The sequence below is a fragment of the Monodelphis domestica genome, chromosome 2 (genome assembly GCF_027887165.1).
Source record: "Monodelphis domestica isolate mMonDom1 chromosome 2, mMonDom1.pri, whole genome shotgun sequence".
Classification (NCBI taxonomy): Eukaryota; Metazoa; Chordata; class Mammalia; order Didelphimorphia; family Didelphidae; genus Monodelphis; species Monodelphis domestica.
This window is the reverse complement of record NC_077228.1, coordinates 29285821-29304573: the sequence shown is the minus strand read 5'-3', so window position 1 is coordinate 29304573 and position 18753 is coordinate 29285821. Positions and strand designations below refer to the sequence as shown.

The window sequence follows — 18753 nt, the reverse complement described above, 5'->3', positions numbered from 1 at the left end:
AATGTCAGAGCTGGGAGGGAGCTTAGAACACAGAATGTCAGAGCTGGGAGGGAGCTTAGAACAGGCAATGGCAGAGCTGGGAGGGATCTTAGAATAGCGGATGTCAGAACTTGGAGGGGGGTCTTAGAACAGGGAACATCAAGGCTCAGAGGGAACTTAGAACAGAGAATGGCAGAGCTGGGAGGTTCTTTGAAGAAAGAAAGCCACAGCTAACAGGGGTCTAAGAACAGGGAATGGCAGAGCTGGGTGGGTCCTTAGAGACCTGAGCTCATTCTCCCTCCTACAACAGCCCCATTTTATAAAGGAATAAACTGAGTCCTGCTAATAAACTGAGGTAAGCATTCATAAAAAGGGATGAAGTGAGCTAGCTCCCAGAGTCAGGACTCCATCTCTGTGACTCTTGGTTCCGTCACACTCCATGGCTTGATGCAGCTTGACAGCTTAATAAAAGACGCTCGTCACCAAAGCTGTCTAGCTGGAGCCCTGCGTTTGGGGCATTTCCCACAGAAGGCCCTATCATCATCCCCTCCAAATCTGCATGTGCCCTTGTTAACTGCACGTTAATTGAACCTGGGTTGCCACAGATTACAATTAATAAAGCTGGAAAGAGGCTGCCAGTCCCCTTGTACACCTTGCCCAGGCAGGCCATTATTAATCAGCATTTTAACAAAGCCTAATTATAGCTGCTCAAGGCTCCCACCAGGAAAGGCCCTCATTACCCGATCATCCAACAAATGGATGGGAAACTATCACGTCGGCTGGGGCCTGAGGGAGGTGGCGAGAACACCAGTCTAGGAGGCAGGAGATCTGGGTTTGAGGCCGGGCTCTGCCCTACTTTGCTGGGTGACTTTGGGCCAGCTCACCTCTTCCTTCACAAAAGGGGATAATGAGACTTCTATTAGCGGCCTCAGGCAGTTACTCTCTGAAGATGGAATGAGATGACTTTGGTAGAGTGTTTTGCAAGCCTTGAAGGACATACAAAGGACACTGATTCTCACTTGAATCAGAGACCAAGAGGAGGGAAGAGAAATGTCCTCTCCGTTTCGCAGCTCCTCCAGGGCAGCACCCAGCTTTACACACACAGCAGGCATTTAATAAATGCTTGTGGAACCAAACTGGACTGAACAGAATAGAGCAGAACAATCATTACTTGTTCTCAGACCTTTTTGGGTCCCAGGAAGAAGGCCCATCTTGCTTATCTACTTCCAGGTTTTCAACTGTCCAGCCCAACCCACTGGAAAGCCATGTGGGTGATGGGAAGGGAAGGCCTCCTCGCTGGCATCCCCGCAGGCTGCTTGTCTATGGGGCTTCTCATAGATCCAGGCTCCATGCTGCTACCTCCTCAGAACATCATAAACCCAACAGGTCCAAAACAAAACTTGTATTTCTTCCCAAAAATTTCCTCTTCCTGATCCCCCATTCTTTTCAGGGGCATCCTCATCCTCCCAGTCCCCCAGGTGTGCAACCTGGGCGGCATCTTTGACTCCTCACTCTGGATCATGCCAAGGCCTGCAGATTCTGCCTCCTTCCTTCTCCTCATTTACAGTCATCCCCAAAGGGAGGGACCCTAGAATATGGACAAGAGAGCCAGAAAGGACCTTAGAGACTCCCTTAGAGATTCCTTTGTCTTTGTTATCCATGTGTGAACTTTAGATTACTCCACCCTACTTAGTCTAACAAAATCAGGAATGTCTACACCCATACTTAAGGATTAAGTATTTAGGAGGATGGCCTATGACAGACATGTGCTAGCAAATGACAAATCAGAAACTGACAGACCCCTGAGCTGTCCTAAGTCAAGCCTAAGATATCATTGGTTCATGTGAGACACAGGAAAATGATGTAAAACCATCTATATATTTTGCATCACTTCCTCTCTCAGGCTTCTTTGAAGGTGGAGAGGTGGCTGGTGGCAGCTTGCTAAGCGTGTCAGCATTTTGGCGTGGCGGCTGCTATTGTCCAGGTTTAGGGGTGAGTTTTTCCTGATACCATACTGGAGGAAGCCTAGTAACCTAGTTCAGTGAGGCTCTTCTCTGAGATATCTCAGAGTTTAGGCTGATTTCTCTCTCTTTTACCTTCCAAACACTATACTCTTAGAGAAGCCTCTAATCCTCAAGAACCTCATGGCTCACCTGGCACAGGTTGGGTGGGAGAAATCCTATACGTTTTCCCTCTCTCTTATCCTTGATTTCTTCCCTATATATTGATTATACCACCATATATTTCCAAACTGACTTGAGTATTTTATTTGGGATATCTCTTGGCGACCAAAAATCAAATTTGATTAGGTCACAACCCTAAATTATCCTTACACATGGAAACCAAAGGCCCAGAAAGAGAAAGTCGACTATCCAAAAGCCATATAGCCAATTAAGGTGAGATAGCCAGAAATGTGACATTTAGGGCCATTGCTCAGCCTCCTGTCCTCCCAGGCCCTACGTGTGGTAGAGGTCATAGATAAGAGAAGAAGAACTGATTGTTTAAAACCTTTTATCTGTCTTAGAATCATTACTAAGTATTGGTTCCAAGGCAGAAGAGTGGTAAGGGCTAGGCAATGGGGGTTAAGTGACTGGTCCAGGGGCACACAGCTAGGAAGAGAACAAAGCCAGATTCCAACCTCTGACCTCCTGACTCTAGGCCTTGCTGGCCACCCAGCTGCCCCCCCCCCCCAACACCAATCTATAGCAATAACTACCTGCCTTGATACCTGTGCCTCTGGCTGCCATGAAAACTCTGCAGATGGCCAGGGATAGAGAGATTTGCTGAGCACTGAGGCTGTTAGTGGGTAGCCTGTAGGAATGAATATTTGATCCTAAATTCATCCTGGGTTTAATATGCCCACAGGTGTCATATTGCATAATTGTATCTATGGATCTGACCTTCCTTTTTTTTACAAAGGAGAGTGATAAGCTGGAGAATATCCACAGGAGAGGAGCCTGGATAGTGGAGGACCTTGAATCAGATTGTGGTTGTTCCTATACAGGTACAGCACAGAGTCTGCGATCTGGCACTATGCCCCCCAACAAAGAGAATACAAGTTCAAAATGTCAACTTTGCAAGCACAGGGTGGGAGAGGGAGCCAAACAGCAAGTATCTGATAAAAATCTGGGGGCCATTGTGGGTTGCAAATTCCCCATGAATCAATAGTGAGACTGGGCAGTCAAAAAATGCTGATTTGATCTTGGGTTGCTCTGAAAAAAAGTCTTTAATCAGGCTGAGTTAGAGTGGATGGGATGGGGCTAGAAGACCTCTGAGCTTTCTTCTAGAGATGAGAGTATAAAGGAAGATGGAAGAGAGGAAAGAAAGGAAAATTGGGAGAGGAGAGTGAAGAGAAAGAGAGAAGAAAGAAATAGAGAAGAGGAACAAGAAAGAGGAGAAGAGAGGGACATAGGAGGGGAAAAGAGAAGAGAAGAGAAGAGAAGAGAAGAGAAGAGAAGAGAAGAGAAGAGAAGAGAAGAGAAGAGAAGAGAAGAGAAGAGAAGAGAAGAGAAGAGAAGAGAAGAGAAGAGAAGAGAAGAGAAGAGAAGAGAAGAGAAGAGAAGAGAGGGAGGAGAGGGACATAGGAGAGAAAAGGGAGAAGAGAAGAGAGGGGAGGAGGGGGACAAGAGAGAGAAATCTCCAGTGTAGGGAAGTTAGGGATGGAGCAACTCATGCCAAGTTTAGTGCCAAGCTCAGCCAACTTTCACGAAAACACAGTACTTTTTCAGATCACCACTGGGTGGGCTATCAGAACCTCTCACAAGCACACTCTCCTCCCAAGCTCAGTCCTTTCCCCAAGTGAAATATGGGGTCAATTTGATCCTGGTCCATGGTCCTGCCCACAGACCTGGGCAGTCCATCAAAGGATACAGGCCTCCTCGGTGTAGGGCACAGTTGCTGCAGTACCCCCAATGATGTAGCTGAAGAAAGACACCTCAAGGGTGTAGCAGTAGGACGTGTGGTCCAGCAGGCCTCCCAGGAAGCGCCGGCCAGTTCCTGCTTTCACTGCATCCCGGTTGAAGGATGTGCTGGACTGTGGGGAGACAAAGGGAGCTGATCATGCAATGTAGGGCTGTGAACTAGGAGAACTGGGGGCTGGGGGCATGTGTGTGGGTGCAAAATAAACACAATTTGGAGGACCTGAATGTGTCATGTACTAGCTGTATACTTTAGGTATGATCCTTCCCTTCTCTGAGACTCATCTCTTCATCTATAAACCAACATGATGTCTAATTTTCTTCGAGATGCTATTACCACAGAGAGAAAAGGAAGGATTAACAGATTTGGGCTTGGACCTGCAGAAATTAGGACATGGTTGAATATGGGGGAAAGCAGGTGTTGGGAAAGTATGTAACCTGACCTATCCTTGGTCTGGAGGAGGTCCCATCTATCTTTTGGGTGACAGAGTGGCAGAGAGTCAAGATGAGGCCAAGGCCTCCAATTCCTGGTCTGCTTTTGGATTCTTTTTTCCCAAAAGTCAAAGTCAAGTCAACCAGCATCTTTAAAGCACCTACTATGTGCCAGGCACTATGCTAAGTGCTGGGGACATGGAGAAAGGCAAATTGCAATCTCTGCTTTCAAGGAGCTCACAGTGAGGCTACCATGAGGGCAATGACTTATAAATGACTTCACCTACTGTGGTCCTCGGAGTTCATCGATGTGGACATTTCCTTTAGTGACACAGATCTTGACCCACCCTTACCTGCCCCTTTCCATTATTCTCTGTGACTCTTGACCTTTTTTGTCACAGAGGGTACAGCCATCAGTCGGGGGCTCTCTCTGCTTCCTCTTGCCACTGGAAGGATTCCAATGGAACATTTGGGCCCCCCACCAGTCATCCCTTGCTTTTCCTATATTTCTAGCTGCTCATCATTCTCTTTCATTCATTTCTTTTCTAGCTCTCTTTCCTCCACTTTTTCTCATTTTAATGCATCACAGCTCCTCATACCACCATGTACCTCCATTGCCCCTTTTCCATTTCAGTCCTTCAGAGATTATGGTGCTCCATCACTGAGCCACTGAAGAAGATTGGACCTTGTTTCCGAGAGAAGCTTAGCATCTTTCAACGAACTTTGCCATTTCCCAAAGGTAATTTATACTGATAGACAAGCTCTAAAGATGGCCCAGCTTGTACACCCAGGCTATAAACATTCTTTAACCACTTGGTTTTTCCTGATTAAGCCAAACGCATTAGAATAACTTTGGATATGGTTCATTGGATTGAGAGCCAGGCCTGGAGATGGGAGATCCTGGGTTCAAATCTGGTGTCAGACACTTCCTAATTGTATGACCGTGAACAAGTCACTTAAGTCCCATTGCCTAACTCTTACTGCTCTTCTGCCATTGATTCTAAGATGGAAGGCAAGAATTAAAAAAAAAAAAAGAAAGAAAAGAACCAGGGATCTCATTCAGGAGTCTCTAGTGTTCTAGGATTTGATAAAACCAGGACAAAGGCATCTTCTTTTTTTAACCCTTAGCTTCTGTCTTGGAATCAATACTGTGTACTGGCTCCAAGGCTGAAGAGTGGTAAGGGCTAGGCAATGGGGGTTTAAGGGACTTGCCCAAGGTCACACAGCTGGGAAGTGTCTGAGGTCAGATTTGAACCCAGGATCTCCTATCATCTCCAAGCCTGGCTCTCTAGCCACCACCAAACCTTTAGCTAACCCAGAACAATGTCAACTAAACAGAAACATGAAGCATCTAATCCTCACTATTTATATACAAGAATTTTGAGTCGTGGATCCCTTGGGCAATCTGGTAAAGTATATGGGTTGCATCTCAGAACAATGTTTTTAAATGCATAAAATAAAATAAAATGCATACAAAAACATAGATTTCAAAAGAAGCCACTTATATTGATAATATGGTCACTGAATTATTTTTTTACAGTTCAGAGACCTTAGGTTAAGGACCTCTGATCTACAGGAAATCATTCTTCGGCTTTGACTCTACACTATCTCTGCTCTGGGTCAATAGCAGGCAAATAGCTTGGGTGAACATCTTCCTATTGATTTGTCTTGCTTGATATTAATGCTCAGAAGATCACTGAATAAGGTCATGATGAATTGGAAAGTACTCAGAAGGGGACAACAAGGTGGCAAAGGAACTCAAGACCATAGTTATAAGGATGATTGGTCTGAAGAAGAAAAGATTCAGAGAGAACACGACAGTGTCTTCAAGCCATTGAAGGGATGTCACATGGAATAGGGATGAGATTTGTTCCATCTGGCTCCAGAGGATGGAATCAGAAACAGTGAGTGGTGATTACAGAGGCATGACGTCAGGAAAAATCCAACAGTTGAAGGTATTCCAAAGGGGAATGGGTGGCCTCCAGAGGAAGTGAGTTTCCTCTCTTTAAGAGTCTTTGGGAAGAGACTGGATGACCATTTGATGGGTATCTCATACTGTGAACTCATCTGTGTACACTTTGGACTCGATGGATGCTGACATCCCTTCCAACTCTTGAAATCTGTGATTCTGTGGAGTATCTCAAGAGAAAACTTGCCGGTTCCTTTCTAATACCTTTACTAAGAATGTGTTTGATGCATACACAAATTATTGACATGAAAAATGTACAAGTAAGAAAGCAGGCATATGGGTTCATCATTACTGAAGTTCTTTCTCTTAGTTTTGTTTTTTGTTACTAAAAAGATCGGAGATTTTTTTTCTACACCTTTGGTATTCTTCCAGTCTTCAGACACCTTGAAGATCAATCCCTCAGCGTTCTAACAATTGTATCCTCTTCGGTGTTTATGTCTTCTAATTGAGCTATTTTCCTTCTCCTTGTTTTTTTCATTGCCATTTCTATCTCAAGATGCACGTCATTCAGGGCTGTGGTGCTGGAGTTCAAGTTTGTTGACTCCGCTGTCCTTGATGGTGAAAAGAATTTCTTATAAATATGTTTGCAGATTTTTTCCATCTTTTGTTTGTTTGGGCAGCTTTCCGTTTCATCCTTAAATGTCCTGTGGTGACTTTCCTTAGGCCTCTCAGCAAGCTTTTTTTTTAAAATGACTTTTTTGTTCTTTCCATTTTATGAGGTGACACTGTGAAAAATTTTCTATCAGCTTTTAAAAGATATTACAAATGACTTTATTTCCAAACCAGTGTCTAAAAACGTGAATTTAACAGCTGAACTCTTTATTATGTACCTCGATTTAGAGTGAGAAAAGCCTTTAATATCCACCTAATGTCCTCTTCATTGTACATATGAGGAAACTGAGGTCCAGAGAGAATAATAGTCATAAAAATAATATTCTATATAGTGCTTTTCAGTTTGCAAAAAGCTTTAAAGGCATTATCTCTCAATTATCATAGAGAGCACATGAAGTTTGTGCTCTTCCTCTTCCTCCTCTTCTACCTTCTCCTTGTGCCTGTGTCTTGCTTTTTCAATGGCCTTTTCTCCTTAGCTTATTCTCTTCTCCCACAGTAGATTCCCTTTTATAGGATTCTCTCCTGTTCCCCTGGATTTAATGACCACCTCCATGCAGATGCCCTCCTAGGTTTAGATCTCTTAACTTCTCTTCCAAGCTCCAGCTCCGCATCTCCAGCTGGCTCCAGAATATCTCCTCCCGTGCCTCTTAGCTTTCTCAGAAGCCAAAAACAATTTTCATCTTTTTTCTTACAAAACCTGTTTCTCCTTCTGGGCTGGACTTTGAAGGAAGATGAAATTGCAATGGCTGTTCAGGAGTACCAGGGCTCTCCCTCCTCCACCCCCCCCCCCCCGACTCATCCTCTTCAACAATATTTCCTCCATCACTTGCCAGAACCCATTTTTGAAGGCAACAAGGTGGGCTTTAATACTTGTATGAATGTGAACTGAACTGAAGAAGAGAAAAAGGAAGGGAGTAAATGAGCTTATCAGTAGGGACCTTGGGGTAGGGCAAGGCAGGGGAGGAGAGCATAACTTACAAAGGAGAAGTCTTCAGCATTCTGGCACAGGAGCTTGGGGAAGATGGCTTGTCTCTGGAACCTCTCCTCATCTTCAAAGATGTTGCCATACATGAAGCCATTCATCATGGTGGAGTGTGCATGGATATCAATGTAGAACTCCAGGCTGGTTTTCTGGAGAGAGAGACAGACAGACGGACAGACAGACAGATGGGGGGGGGGAGGGAAACAGGAGCAGACAGATAGTCAGAGAGACAGAGAGAGACAGAGATAGAGACAAAGAGAAAGAGAGAAGGGGGGAGGGAAACAAGGATGGAAAGACAGTCAGAGAGACAAAGAGAAAGAGAGAGAAAGAGAGGTGAGAGAGAGAGACAGAGAATGAGAGAAAGAGAGGAGGGAGAGAGAGAAAGAGAGAGAGAGAGGGAGGGAGGGAGAGGGAGGGAAGGAGAGAGAGACAGAGAGAGACAGAGAGACAGAGACAGAGACACAAAGAGAGATAGAAAGAGAGAGAGAGGGGGAGAGAGAGAGAGAGAGAGGGAGAGAGAGAAAGAGAGAGAGAGAGGGAGGCAGAGGGAGGGAGGGAGGGAGAGAGAGAGAGAGAGAGAGAGAGAGAGAGAGAGAGAGAGAGAGAGAGAGAGAGAGGAAGAGGGAGGGAGAGGGAGGGAAGGAGAGAAAGAGAGAGACAGACAGACAGACAGAGACACAAAGAGAGAGAGAGAGACAGAGAGAGAGGGAGGGAGAGAGACAGAGAGAGAGACAGAGACAGAGAGAGAGAGGGAGAGAGAGAGACACAAAGAGAGATAGAGAGAGAGAGAGGGAGAGAGAGAGAGAAAGAGAGAGAGAGGGAGGGAGAGGGAGGGAGGGAAACAGGGATGGACAGACAGTCAGAGAGAGACAGAGAGAGAAAATGTTAGAGACCTGGAGGAGAACTATGGGCTGTGAAGAGCCAGGAGTCTAGAAAACAAGAGGGGTGGAGAGTGCTGTACTCCTCTATCTCATGCATGGAGGCTGTCCTCATTAGAGCACCTTCTTAGGAAGACATATGTAATTTTGCTGGGTTGAGACACTGGTTACTAGAAAGTATTAATAGTCACACAGCATATAATGTAAAGAATGGGGTTTTATATTGATGAAGGCAGAGAAGAACAGAGAGTCGGTTAGGAGAGGCATCAGTTGCTGGTTCAAGTGTCCACTCCAACCTGTCTGGATGGCTGTCCTCTGCTCTTAGCCTCCTCCACACTCTACCCTGGCCTTCAATGCCACTGTTCCTTCAGCTCTCAAATGAGGTCCTCTTCCCTCCCAGCCCTGACATTCCCTTTCTTCTGTTCTAGGGTTCCTTCACGTGCTGACATTCTCTGTTCTAAGACCCTTTCTTTAAGCCCAGATTCTATGCTCTCAAATCCTTCTCAGCCCTGACATTTCATGTTCTATGTTCTAGGGCCCCCCCAGCTCTGGCATTCTTCATTCTAAGGCCTCCTCCCATACCTGACATCTTCTGTCCAAAGCTTGATGTGACCATCTGAGGAGTTTGATCAGTTTGAACTAAAATCCAACCCCCCTGAGAATGACACACGGCCACGGAAGGAAGGCCTGGTGGCTGTCAATTCATCCCCCCAGACCATTGTTAGGTGGCCAGTAATGAAGGTCCAGCTGGCCATTTCTCAGTGGCGCTGGCTGTGAAGAGACTTACAGGATGCCACCCACACTATGAGGGAAATGAAAGCCATCATTTTGAGCCTGAGAGGTGAAAGGCAGCCTGATTTACCAGGAGCCCCATAAAAGCCGCCCTTGCTTTTTTCACTTCTCTCAGTTGCCTGTCTTTGCTCTGAGCTTTTGATAGCGGGGAAAAAAAAGGAAAAGGGACAGAAAGGATCCGGTGAGAGATGCTTGTGGCCAAACTGAAATTAGGATCATAGACTGAAGAGAGCTTGGAGGTGGTCCACATCATCGGGATCACCACGGTTGGCTTAAAGATGGATAAAAGAAGGTCCAGAACTAGATTTGGAAGTAGGAAACTTCTGACTGCTTAATCTATTTTCAGTGTGATCTTCCGTGCGGTTCCCTCTTCTGCTTTGGCTTCCCATCAATATTAAGTGGGGAAATTTGAGTAGATAATGTTGAGTTCCCGTCTGACTCTAACTATTATTCTGTGGCCTGTGTTCTAGGTATTCTCTAAAGACCTCCAAGCTCTGACGTCCAGCATCCTCGTTTCTAAGTTCCCACTCGGTTCTGACGTTCTCTATTCTAAGGCCAATGTTCCCCTTCCCCAGTCTGATAGGGCCAACGAGGGCTGTCTCCACTGTGCCATTTGTTGTGGTGGTGGCTGTTTTTTGGTCACGTTCAACTGTTGGTGACCCCATTTGGAGCTGTCTTGGCAAGGATGCTAGAACGGTTGGCCATTTTCTTCTCCAGTTCATTTTACAGATGAGGAAACTGAAGGGTGAAGTGACTGGCCTCGAATCACACAACTAGTTCTTAATCTGTGGCCAGATTTGACCCAGGATCCTCCATTTCTGGGCCTGGCTCTGTATTGACTGAGCCACAAAGCCTCTCCCAGGTCTGACATTGTCTGTTCTAAGATCCTTCCCACCTCTGACATCCTACGCTTTAAGGTCCCTTCCAGCTCCGCCATCCCGGATTCTAAGGGTCCTCCCATCTCAAACATTCAATGGCTTCCTCTAACCGGATTAGAGCGCAGCTAGCCTCATTCTCTAGAGAATACTGGGCCAAGCTTTGCTTATGACTTGTGAACAAGAGCATGAACAAAAGGTATAAAACATATCCCCTTTGCTTCCTCCCTACAGCAGCCTGACAATTTTAATTAAAGCCCAGAAACAAAGTTAGGGCCATTGCCTCACCAGGCCCACAGCTCATCCTGTAATCAGGGACTCGAGAGGAGATTAAAATCAGTGCCAATAAAATTAAAACCACCTGGGGGCATATTTTCAATATAATTGAACTGTGGAGTCAGTTTTTTTCCACCCCTTCCCCCCACCCCGAGCCCAGGGAGGAAATGGGTTTTCCATTCATCTCTTGAGACGCTTCCATCCTACTGTATTGTTTAACAGAGCCCTGAAGTCCAAGCTGAGAGTCCAGGTCTCGGGGCTGCCACTCGCTGCTTCTCTATGTGACGGAGGTCAGGGCTGGGATGGTTATTGGTGTTTTCCTCTCTCTGAGAGGCAGCCAGGGGTGGCAGAGGCAGCATTTCAGCCAGAATGGAAGCTTCTCAAGAGCAGAGATTGCTTCATTTTGTCTTTGAATGCCCAGCGTCTAGCGCATAGTGATCCATCCATTGACAAGTGTTCATTCAGCAGCAAAGCAGTAGTTATAGTCACTGCTTTAATCTTTGTCGACCTGCGTTGGTGAGCGGTTCATGTTTCAAGCACTCCCTTTGGGGGGTGGGGAATAAATAGCTGTCCCATACCTGATCTGCACTGTACACTCAGTGCCTTTCTACTCCTCTTTGGGGGGAAGACAGTAGGCATGAAGCAAACCTAAATTTTAAGTGGTTCTCCCTGGGCATCTGTAGAAATAGAAAAATCCAGAGAATCTGAGAAAAAGCTTGAACCCAGGCTGCAAACATGCATCTAGAGCCAAGGTTTTAAGAAGGAAAGTTTGAACTCTAGCCCTCTGGTGCCGAGCTCGCCAGTGGTCTTACGTCGTTAATCTTTTCTTGCTCCCTTGTGATACGACTGATTATACCCTTTCCATCTTGAACTCGAGGCCATCCACGATCTTCTCCTCTGTTTCTACTTTCTAGCAGTCGGTCATTGCAAGAAGGAGCCACATAACTATGGCTTGGCATCCACTACAAATGGCTCCTCTCAACTGGCCCTCACATACCAGTCTGTTTCCTGGTTGACTTTCTTATTTATTTATTTTAAACCCTGACCTTCCATCTTGGAATCAATACTTTGTTGTTTCCAAGGCAAAAGAGTGGTAAGGGCTAGGCAATGGGGGTTAAGTGACTTGCCCAGGATCACATAGCTAGGAAGTGTCTGAGGTCAGATTTGAACCCAGGACCTCCTGTCTTTGGCCTGGCTCTCAATCCACTGAGCTACCCAGCTTCCCCCTCCCCCTTTCTATTCAATTCTTCTTACTGGCTGCTCCAAACCTTTTCTTCTCCTCTCAAGCTTCTTAGATCGCCCTGGCCAAAACCCTTGAAGAAGAACCAGTGATCTCCTCCAAATGGAAGTTCTTTGTGATGGCATCCATGGTGCCCACCCTTGTACCCCTGCCATGAATTGCATATGCTTACTGAATTGGACAGAATCCTCCCATTTACAACCTGATTTCCTGAGCTTCTGACCTGGACAGCCCAGCCTGCAATGTAGGATATTACCTGATCCCACTCCCCAGCCCCTTCTTCCTTAGTCTCTTAAGGGATCAACATGGCGGCACTTAATGGGAAGCAGAGATTGGCGACGAGCACTGGCCTGGGTTCCTCTGCTCCCAATAGGGTGAAAGGGGGCAGATGCACCCGGAGGGGCAATCAGACAGAAATATAGCCTTTGGGGAAGGGGGGCAGAGAGATACAGAGTGAGGGAGAAGGAAACAGAAGAAATAGAAAGAAGGAAAGAAACTGCCAGAGATAGTGAGATTGGAAAAGATGCCGAGTCAGAAAAATAGAGATGGGGAGACAGAAGGAAGGAGTGGAGAAGAAGGTCAAAGAAAAGGGATAACGAGAGAAAGCAGGTGCCCACACAGATGTAGAGGAGGCAGGCAGAGCTGGGCTGACAAGAAGGATGAGAGGGGGAAAGTGAAAAAGGTGATGGGGGCTGACCGTGGGCAGCAAGGAGCTGAAGAGGAACGGGACCCTCAGGCGCGGAAAGCTTGCATTCCTCACTAGTTAGCCCTGGTTAAACATCAACTGCAAAACCTGTTGTTTCCACATTAGTCAAGCATGAGTTGCAGATTGTTCAGTTACCCACTCTGTGTGCTGGATCTGGAACATTCTATGCTGGGCATCCGCTTTGTGCCTTCTCTGCTTTATTAATTACTTCTGTTGTCCTTAGGAATAATTAATGACCTCGAGTGGTCCCCAGTGAACCGCATCCCCCCCGACATGTTCTCATTCCAGAAGGCACGGACCAACGATGACAAGGGCTGTGCGCCCTGGGGCTCCGGCACTCCACAGGGCAACAAACCCTAAAACATGGCTCCACCTGAGTAGGGAAAGGGACATGCGAAGCTACCAGACCCCAGTGAATATGCCAACCCGGATCCACAGAGCGGGGAAGCTGCCACTCCACACCTGGAGGGCTGCTATTCCGTCGGCTCCACAGAGGCTCCTCTCCTCGCCCGTGGCTTGCCCATCAGCCCCCAGGAGACCCCATTAGCCACCAGCTCTTCGACTGTGATGCCACCTTAAACGTCTTCAAATAAGATTCTTTTCTTGCTTCTGGACTGAGTGGAGTTCGAGCCGCCCATTCTTGGGGCCAGACTCTGCTACCAACTTGGGTGTTGGAAGTAGACAAAGAGAAGCAGAGACAGTTCTCCTGGCCGTCTTCTCCGCCGAAGGAAGTCAGTGTGAGGGCACAGGCCGGAGCAGGTCCCTTCCTCTTGCAGAGCACACTTCCTTCTGGGAACTGGGAACAAGAATCCTTTCCCTGCCTCCCTCACAGGCCTGGTGTAGGACTCCAATGAGCTAAAGGATGGAAAGCCATTTCCATGCCACAGGCCCCTGCTTACATCTGAGCTATCATTGCTTTTCCCAGAAGACCTGCTCATAGTGGGGACTGGAGCATGTCCCCAGCCATGGCTGAAAGGAGTCTCTGGCCTTTGTGTGACAACATGGAGGATATAAGGCTCCCTGGACTAGAGCGATTTTCTTTTCCTTTTCTTTTTTTTTTAAACCCTCACCTTCCACCTTAGTATTGATTCCAAGGCAGAAGAGTGGTAAGGGCTAGGCAATGGGGTGAAGTGACTTGTCCAGGGTCACACAGCTAGGAAGTGTCTGAGGCCAGAAGACCTCCCATCTCTGGGCCTGGCTCTCAATTCACTGAACCATCCAGCTGCCCTGTAAAGGGATTTCTTAATTGTCTCCAGTATGCTAAGCACCGTGTCAGGTTCTGGGGGAGATAGATAGATAGATAGATAAATAGATAGATAGATAGATAGATAGATACATACATACATACATACATATGTGTATATAGTAGTAGTCTCTCTCTCTCTCTCTCTCTCTCTCTCTCTCTCTCTATATATATATATATATATATATATATATATATATATATATATATATATATATATATATGTAGACATTGCCCCCATGGAAATTACAGATAAGTTGGGGGATGATATTCAAACATATGTGTGTGTGTGTGTAAATTCACTATATTACATGAAAATGCCCCCCCCCCAGTTTATTGATGACAGTATCATTTCAAGAAAATGGAATAGGATTGGGAATGAGAGAACTTGGAACCAAATCCTGACTGTGCTACTTCTTGGGTGGCCTTGGATAAGTCACTTAACTTCCTCTAAAATAAGGAGAGGGTTAGACTAGATGGTTCCAATGTCCTTTCAGTCTCTAAATGTTATGATCCACAAAGCTTCAAAGACCTAAAGATGAAGATGAAGTTGAGTGGAGATGAGCCTTTTGACTGAGGCTCCTACTGCTGAGGAGAGAATGAAAAGGAAGAGAGAGGGAAGGGAAGGGAAGGGAAGGGAAGGGAAGGGAAGGGAAGGGAAGGGAAGGGAAGGGAAGGGAAGGGAAGGGAAGGGAAGGGAAGGGAAGGGAAGGGAAGGGAAGGGAAGGGAAGGGAAGGGAGACAGGCAGAAACAGAGACAGACAAACAGATAGACAGAGTACTTTGATACAGAATTTTGGTTACAGATCCAGTGGGTTCTGGGAGGATTCAATTAGGCTGCTAGCTGTCACAGTGACAAGGTCCTTTCTAAGAGTAGGAAAGGTGTCCCGTTGGACCAAGGTGTTTGTGTTCCTTTAAAGCTTGCTTGACTTCTGAATCCTATTAAAATATTGGCCCTGACACTGTTCAGTGTTTAGGATTAGGATTTAGAGTTCCAGGCCTGGAGTTAAGAAGACTGGAGTTCTTGGAATGACCTCCAGGAATTGATGCAGAGTGAAAGGAGCAGAACCAGGAGAACATTATACCCAGAGACGGATACACTGTGGCACAATCGAACATAATGGACTTCTCTACTAGCAGCAATGCAATGATCCAGGACAATCCAGAGGGATTTATGAGAAAGAACACTATCCACATCCAGAGAAAGAACTGTGGGAGCGGAAACACAGAAGAAAAACAACTGCTTGATCACCTGGGGGATCACATGATCACAACATGGAAATAGGTTTTGATCAAGGACACATGTAATAACCAGTGGAATTGCGTGTCAACTATAGGAAGGGTGGGGGTGGGGTAGGGAGGGAAAGAATATGATTCTTGTAACCAAGGAATTTAGAACCAAGTTCTAAATTGACTAAATAAAATTTTCTAAAAAAAATAGACTGGAGTTCAAATTTGGCCTCAGACTCTTAATAGCTGTGTGACCCTGAGCAAGTCACTTCACCTTGTTGGTCTATTTCCTCATTTATAAAATGAGCTGCAGAAGAAAATTATAAACCTCTCCAGTATTTTTGCCAAGAAAACCTCAAACAGAGTTGGTCATGACTGAAAAATGATTGAACAACAAAGGAAGACAGAAGCACTTCACAGAGCTGAAGACTAGTATCAAAGAGTTTGCACAAAGAGCTGTAATAGTGCTAAATGGGCAGGGCAGTTAGGTGGCTCGGTGCATATGGAAGGTCTGGGGTTCAAATGTGGCCTCAGGAACATGCTACCTGTGTGACCTTGGGCAAGTCATTTAACCCCAATTGCCTAAACCTTACAGATCTTCTATTTTGGAACCAAAACTTAGTATTGATTCTAATGATGGACAGGCTAGAAAGGGGAACATAAAGTGTATGTGGGTGTTTGTGTGTGGGTGTACATGGGTGTGCACAGCATGGAGGCTGGATTAAATGCCCTTAAAGGTCCCCTTATTATACAAGATAATAATATTTGATGATTTGAAGACTGCAGTTCTCCTCTCTGAATAAAAATTCTAAAAGCCCAATTGGCTTTCCATTCAAAATATTAGGCTTTCCTTCTTGACTCCTTTACCTGTTTCCTGCCTATAACAAGGACAGATTCAGTTGTCCAGGGCCAGCTGCATTCTCCGCCCCAGGAGGCTGGATGCCCATTTGTTAGATGGAGAATTCCTTTGGTCTCTGGGTTGGATTGGACGGCCGCTGAGATCCCTCCAAACTCTTAAAATCTGTCAGTCTGTGGTCTCGGGGATCAAGGGAGAAGGTTCATGTGTTTGCCTTGAATTTCTTAAATTCAGGCTATTTGAACATAAAAACCTTGAGGATGGATACAAAAGTTCTGGGTGAGAAACTGATGATGGGACAGGCACTGTTTCCCCTGGTTGAAGGTAGAAAAGAGGGAAGCTTTACACAGCGAACAGATAGAGAGTTGGGTGGGCAGGTGGGCAGGCGGTCAGAGTTTGGAAGCAAATGGGCAGGCGGTCAGAGTTTGGAAGAACAAGGCAGAGAGAGAAAAAGGGACCAGAAGGGCTGATGAACATCTGGTAGTAAGGAACAGGGCGGGTGCTTTTCCTATGGATGGTAAAGCCGGGTCCTCGGGTGCTTCCTGTGTCCCAAGGAATGATGGGGACTGTGGATGCATCATGTCACGCTCACACACAGATCGTCTTTTCCATCCGAATGTAAGCTCTGAGGACGGGGGTGGTTTTTGCTTTTTCTTTGTATCTATAATCTTTAGAACAGCTCTTGGCCCATTGAAGATGCTCAATCAGCATCGGCTGAATGATTGATTGAGGTGGTATCTGGGGAGACACCCTAGAATGATGTCAGAGGAAGAAGAGCTACAGGTGGTGGGAGCTGGTGCCTCCCTTCTAGGGGATACGGAAATAGGAGCTTTTCGTGGGTCGGATAGAAGCACCTGAGCCTTCTGGTGGACGTGTCTGCGATGGGATGGAGGGCTGCCTGAGCTCTGCCAGAGACGATGACCGTTTCGGATTCTTGGGGGATTCCCAGGAGAGCACGTGGTTCCTGTAGTAGGAAGCCAGAAAGCCTTGGTAAAGCTCTGGGCAGGAGCTGAAGAATTTACACAAGGCCCAGATGGTGTTTTCCTCACTATTCTGGGCCCAATGCAGGGATATAAGAAGAGAAAGGAAGTTCCAGGAAGTGAACAGTTAGTTAAGAAAATGGTAGCTGAGAAGGAAGCTTGGATTTCTGCCTCAAGGCTTAAAAGAGATGCACAACCTCTTGGCCAGGATGGAGTAGATCTAATGAGGGCTGGGAAATGTGTATTTATCTGGAGTCAGCAATTGGATGGAAGGAATTTTAAGCTGGGGGGGGGGGGACAGAGACAGAGAGACAGAGAGGGAGAGAGAGAAACAGAGACAGAGAGACAGAGACAGAGAGGGAGAGGGAGAAACAGAGACAGAGAGGGAGAGAGAGACAGAGACAGAGACAGACAGACAGACAGACAGACAGAGACAGAGAAACAGAGTCAGAGAGACAGAGACAGAGAGGGAGAGAGGGAGAGAGAAACAGAGAGGGAGAGAGGGAGAGAGAGAGGGAAGGGGAGAGAGAGAGAGGGGGAGACAGAGACAGAGAGGGAGAGAGAGAGGAAAGGAGGGAGAGAAAGGGAGACAGAGACAGAGAGGGGGAGAGAGAGAGAGGAAGAGAGAGGGGGGAGAGGGAGAGAGAGAGAGGAAAGGGGGGAGAGAAAGGGAGACAGAGACAGAGAGGGAGAGATAGAGAGAGGAAGAGAGAGGGGGAGAGGGAGAGAGAGAGAGAGGGAAGGAGGGAGAGAAAGGGAGAGACAGAGACAGAGAGGGAGATAGAGAGAGGAAGAGAGGGGGGGAGAGGGAGAGAGAGAGAGAGGGAAGGAGGGAGAGAAAGGGAGAGACAGAGACAGAGAGGGAGAGAGAGAGGGAAGGAGGGAGAGAGAGGGAGAGACCGAGACAGACAGAAAGAGAAAGAGAATGACTAATATGCTAAGGCAGTGATCACAGAGAGGAGCCTGTACATCATAGGAAAAGGATCAATAGGGAGGGCCAGTAATTCACAAAAGACAATATCCAAAAAGAAAACAAGGAATCACCTCCAGTCTCAGGTGCTAGTGTGCAAATGGCCCAAGTCTGGGGCAATAACAATATTAACCAGATGCCTTAAGACAAGATGATAACTGAAGAGGCTGGGTGGGCACAGGGCTCAGGGCTAGACTATAGCTTTGGAAGGAATTTTAAAAATGAAAAGGATAGAAAGAAAAACAGAACAGAACAGTAGCAATAACACTCTACTATAGGCAGTCAGGTGAAGAAATCCAACAACAAGAAAGGAGAATTGTGATGGAAAGGATGGGAATGAGGATCAATGGAAGGAGAAATAGGAATGATCTTATCTGGGGAGTTTTCTAAACTAATAATAAAGACAATGAGTATTTATTTAGCATTTACAGTAAAAAAAAAGAGAGAGAGAAAGAAAGAAAGGCAAAAACACTCTCTCTGCCTTCTGCCTTCAGGCAGGTCACAGACCATTGGCCTAGAAAGGAGGAGGAAAGAGATGATAAAACCTATCATGGAAGTCTGATGTAGTGAGTTTTGACTAGCCATCTGCTGCAGTGCTTTGTCTCTCTGTCACTCTCTCCCTCCTCTCTCTTTCTCTTTCCTCTCTCTCTCTTTCCCTCCCTCCCCTCCCTCTCCCTCTCTTCCTTTGTCTTTCCCTCCATCCTTCTCCCTCTCTTCTTCTCTGTCTTTCCCTCCCTCCCTCCTTCCCTCTCTCTTTCTATCTCCTCTCTCTTATTTTTTCTCTGTCTCTCTTCTTTCTCTCATGTTTTCTCACTT

General features: G+C 46.3%; 1 protein-coding gene across 1 annotated transcript in view; it reads right to left on the bottom strand.

Annotated features, from left to right (window-relative positions):
- AGBL4 (AGBL carboxypeptidase 4) overlaps nt 1–18753 on the bottom strand; it is an 867059-nt gene that overhangs the window by 15433 nt on the left and 832873 nt on the right. The window contains 2 exon segments of the mRNA XM_056815178.1: nt 3850–4012; nt 7888–8040. Coding sequence (XP_056671156.1) covers nt 3850–4012; nt 7888–8040 — 316 coding nt within the window.